A 3,829-nucleotide genomic window follows, 5' to 3' on the forward strand; every position below is an offset into this window, starting at 1 on the left:
ATGTGTTGTGAATTTGGCGCTATATAAATAAACTGAATTGAATTGAATTGTCAAACTTTCTGTTTTTGTTCATTTCCATTATATTAGCTGTATCTATTTCTAATGCTGCTCTGCTTGTCCAAAACACCTTTTAAGGACAATTAAGTATTTTTAATTAGAATAAAAAGATCACTAGATCCATCTGTTTCAAAAATATCATTAATGAGAAACTATAAGCTTTCTTTTTATCTCTGTGTTCTTTCCTCAGCTGTGTCCCTGGCACTTGCTTTAAATGGAGTCTTCACAAATACCATTAAGCTGATTGTTGGCAGGTATGCTAAACGAGTCCTTCAAGTCGCTGTCAGTGATGTATCGTTTGAGGTTGCTGTCTTTGATCAGAGACTTTTAGACTTGTAGTAGAAATTGTGTTCTCGATGCATTGGAATCACAGAGCAAAATGAAAACTCTCTTTGTGATTTTCAGACCAAGGCCAGATTACTTCCAGCGATGTTTTCCAGACGGTCAAATGAATGCAAAGATGCTGTGCACCGGAGAGCCGGAGTTGGTCTCAGAAGGACGCAAGAGCTTCCCCAGCAGCCATTCCTCCTGTGAGTATCAGAAAGAGACGCCAAAAATCACCGTCGGCAACTGATAAACAATGATCAACCATATCAGATCTCTAACACCAACTCATTAAAACTGTGTCAGTTTTCCAGTCAGTTTGAGCTTGATGCTTCGAGCTAATAAAGGGGGTCTATGTGCTGACTGATTTTGATCAAGATATTTTTTTATTGTTGCCAGGGATATCATAGAGAAGCCCCGAGGAAGCTTGTAATAAATGAGTCCAGTTTATTTCACTTTTGATGAGTGAAAGTTGATAACAAGCTCAGAGTTTCACCCTAATCTGACTTCCTGCTGAGATCAGCTGCAGAAACCATGCAGGGATGAATGTTGGTCATTTCTGCTTGGAAAACTGTTTCCACCTCCATTTTTAGTAAAATAATTCACTTTTTTTCTGACATGGAGAAGATGGGTTAACTGGGATTGTTTGTGATGGTACAAACAGATGGTGCACACTGCATGGTGTGGGTTTTGAATTTGCATTCACATTCTGACTCCTGCATCTGAATGTATTTATCTGAATGTTTATCACTTAAATATTTATTGTTGTTTCTGCTTACAGTGGTTTATAAACTGCATAACCTGCCTGTCAGCAGTTTAAGTTCCTTTTTTGTGCCGTAGCTGACTTTCAGTTATACCACTGCGATATTTTTATATATCTACAATTGTATTCATATTTAGAACAATAATCAATACGTCAAAATGAATATGTCAAGTATAAATGCTTGCCATTCTGTGAAGGACTGGGATTGATTATTGAATAGAGTATGTCTCTTTGCCTAATGTTTGTGTAGAACCAAATCCAGAGTTGACTGTTACTTTAGATTGTTTATTACAGGGACGTGATTTGTCTCTTCAGAAGACATGTCTTGAGGTGCTGTGCTTCACTCCGCTGCCTCCAGTGCTTTACAACTCACTTTGTGATGTATGACCTGGATGCAGTCGTTGAACTGCCTGAAGGCCACATCGGCTGTGGAGATCTGTAGTAAATGCATAAAGTCAGGGGTGACCACACATCTGCTGACTTTGTTCTGGGATTTTGTGTGGTTTACAACTTAGTATTTAAATCGTAGCTGTCTGTTTCAATTGGTTTCTTTGTCTTTATGTCATTAACAGTTGGAACTGGATTATTTATTACACAGAACATTAAAAACAACTGAATTTCAAGGCAACTATTATCCAATCCAACTATAGCACTTTAACAAAAGAAATAGGACCAAGGTGCTGCATGAAAGCAGAAATACGAACACCATAAAATGCAAGATTCATTAAAAAAATATGAATAAATAAATAAGTAAAAACAGCATAGAATATAGAAGAAATAAAACATCAAATCAACCAACACCAACATCCTTTTGAGTATTTAACGCCAGATAGAAAAGACGAGACTTTAAAACAGATTTAAAAACGGTCAAATAGGAAGCCTGTCTGAAATGCAGCAGCATCATTTCTACAGAGAAGTTAAGGTGTCCACCGAGTTTATGTCTCCTTCTAGGTACAGGAGTAACTGATAAGCCTACATTAGAGAAGAAAGTGGTACAGATATACAGGATATAAGGGATCAGTGATATATTATGGGGAAAGGCTATTAAAAGACAAAATAAAAGACTTTTTAAATGTATAAAATTAACTGGCCGACAGTAAAGTGAACTTAAAAGTGGGGAGTTATGTTCAAACTTGTCATGATTGGTTTTTAGGTTAAACCCACATGCAGAATACAAACGGAGGCTGAGTAAAAGTTTAACAGAGTTTATTGAAGTTAGATTGACACAAGAACATGAACTGGATCAAGTACTGGTCCGGGTTGGGTTCACTGATGTCTGCAGAGATGGACAGTTTGATTAGCCAGGCAGTCAGAAGATTAATTGAGTTTTAAGATTGTTCTGAGTCTACCTTGAAGATGTCCAGGCTTAACTTGTGAGGGAGGGAACCGTTGGGTCCAGAGACTGTTGGTTCAGCAGAGTGCACAAGCAGCAGCAGCGTCTAGCTTCTGACTTTGAATGGCAGAATCGGGTTTCTCTCTTGAGATAACAAAGATTCTTTCAGGTAACAGAGGCTCAGGTTTGCTAACCAAACTAAGGTCAACACTGCGGCGTTGAAGGAAGGTCTGGCAGCTGCTTAAGTAGAGAAGGTCTCCTGATGGGCTGACGAGGTCCAGGTGTGCTGGAGGGCTCCAGCCCAGGAGACCCACGGCGCACTCTGCTGGAGAAAGGTGGTACTTCTCCAGATCCCAACAAAACTCATGTCTCCCGACTTAAAGTTGTGCAGCAGAATTTTGAACTGTCTGCAAGCAACTAATGATCCACTAACACCAAAATATGTCTCTGAAAGGGGGGGTTGTTAGGGGGAATTGTTGGCCTGGCTGAAAAGAAGAGGTCTTCTGTTACCCTGTAAAGGGGTTCGGGTACAATTATGGCGGGAAGGAATCAACTCAATTGCCGCATTAAACAGACATAGGATTCCAGCGTCGCAAAGTGGTGGATCACCGTTTCAAATTGTGCTGCACNCAAAGTGGTGGATCACCGTTTCAAATTGTGCTGCACACAGTATGACCTTTATTAAGGTCAGCAGCAGCAGCTGAATGATCCTGGATTTGACAACAACTTTGATCTGGCTGTCAAAGTTAAGATGGCTGTCTATTTCAAAACTTAAACTTGTGACCACTGGCTTCACAAACTGATCTAGATAGCCTAGGTGTAAAGGTAGGCTCTCTGATGAGCCTCAATAAAACACTTCTGTCTTTTTCTCATTAAAATGTGAAATTGACATTTCAAAAGAGATTCAACAGAGACTTGTTTCACCTCAGTGGGACATAGATCTGACTGTCTGCATAAACATGAAAAAAATCTTTGTGCTTCCAAAGAGTGGATCCAAGTGGGAGCAGATAAAGAGTAAAAAGAAGGGGCCATGGACAGAACCCTGAGGAACTCCATATAAAAGAGGATCTTTGGGGAACACAGAATTTTCCAAACAGACACAAAATCTTTAATCAATCAGATTGGACCTGAGCCACTGCAGTGCTGTTCCACAGATCCCCCACCCAATGCTCAAAACAAGATAAAAGGATATTATGAGCCACTCTATCAAAGACTGCAGTTAAGTCTAACAGCAAAAGAACAGCACATTCAACAGAGTCACTAGCTAAGAAAATATCGTTAAAAACGTTCAAAAGGGCAGACCCAGTGCTGTGCCAAATTAAAATCGGAGTGGCAAATTTCAAAAATGTTAT

The 3,829-nt window shown here is 39.6% G+C and overlaps 1 protein-coding gene across 1 annotated transcript in view; it reads left to right on the plus strand.

Moving 5' to 3' along the window:
• The window catches only part of plpp4 (phospholipid phosphatase 4), a gene marked incomplete at its 5' end in the record, with an annotated part of 57,218 nt that overhangs the window by 24,198 nt on the left and 29,191 nt on the right, over positions 1-3,829 (plus strand). Inside the window, 2 exons of the mRNA XM_015396568.1 lie at positions 248-311; positions 463-587. Coding sequence (XP_015252054.1) covers positions 248-311; positions 463-587 — 189 coding nt within the window. The remainder of the gene's footprint in view (positions 1-247; positions 312-462; positions 588-3,829) is intronic.

This window comes from Cyprinodon variegatus, unplaced genomic scaffold (assembly GCF_000732505.1).
Source record: "Cyprinodon variegatus isolate N-32 unplaced genomic scaffold, C_variegatus-1.0 Scaffold806, whole genome shotgun sequence".
Classification (NCBI taxonomy): Eukaryota; Metazoa; Chordata; class Actinopteri; order Cyprinodontiformes; family Cyprinodontidae; genus Cyprinodon; species Cyprinodon variegatus.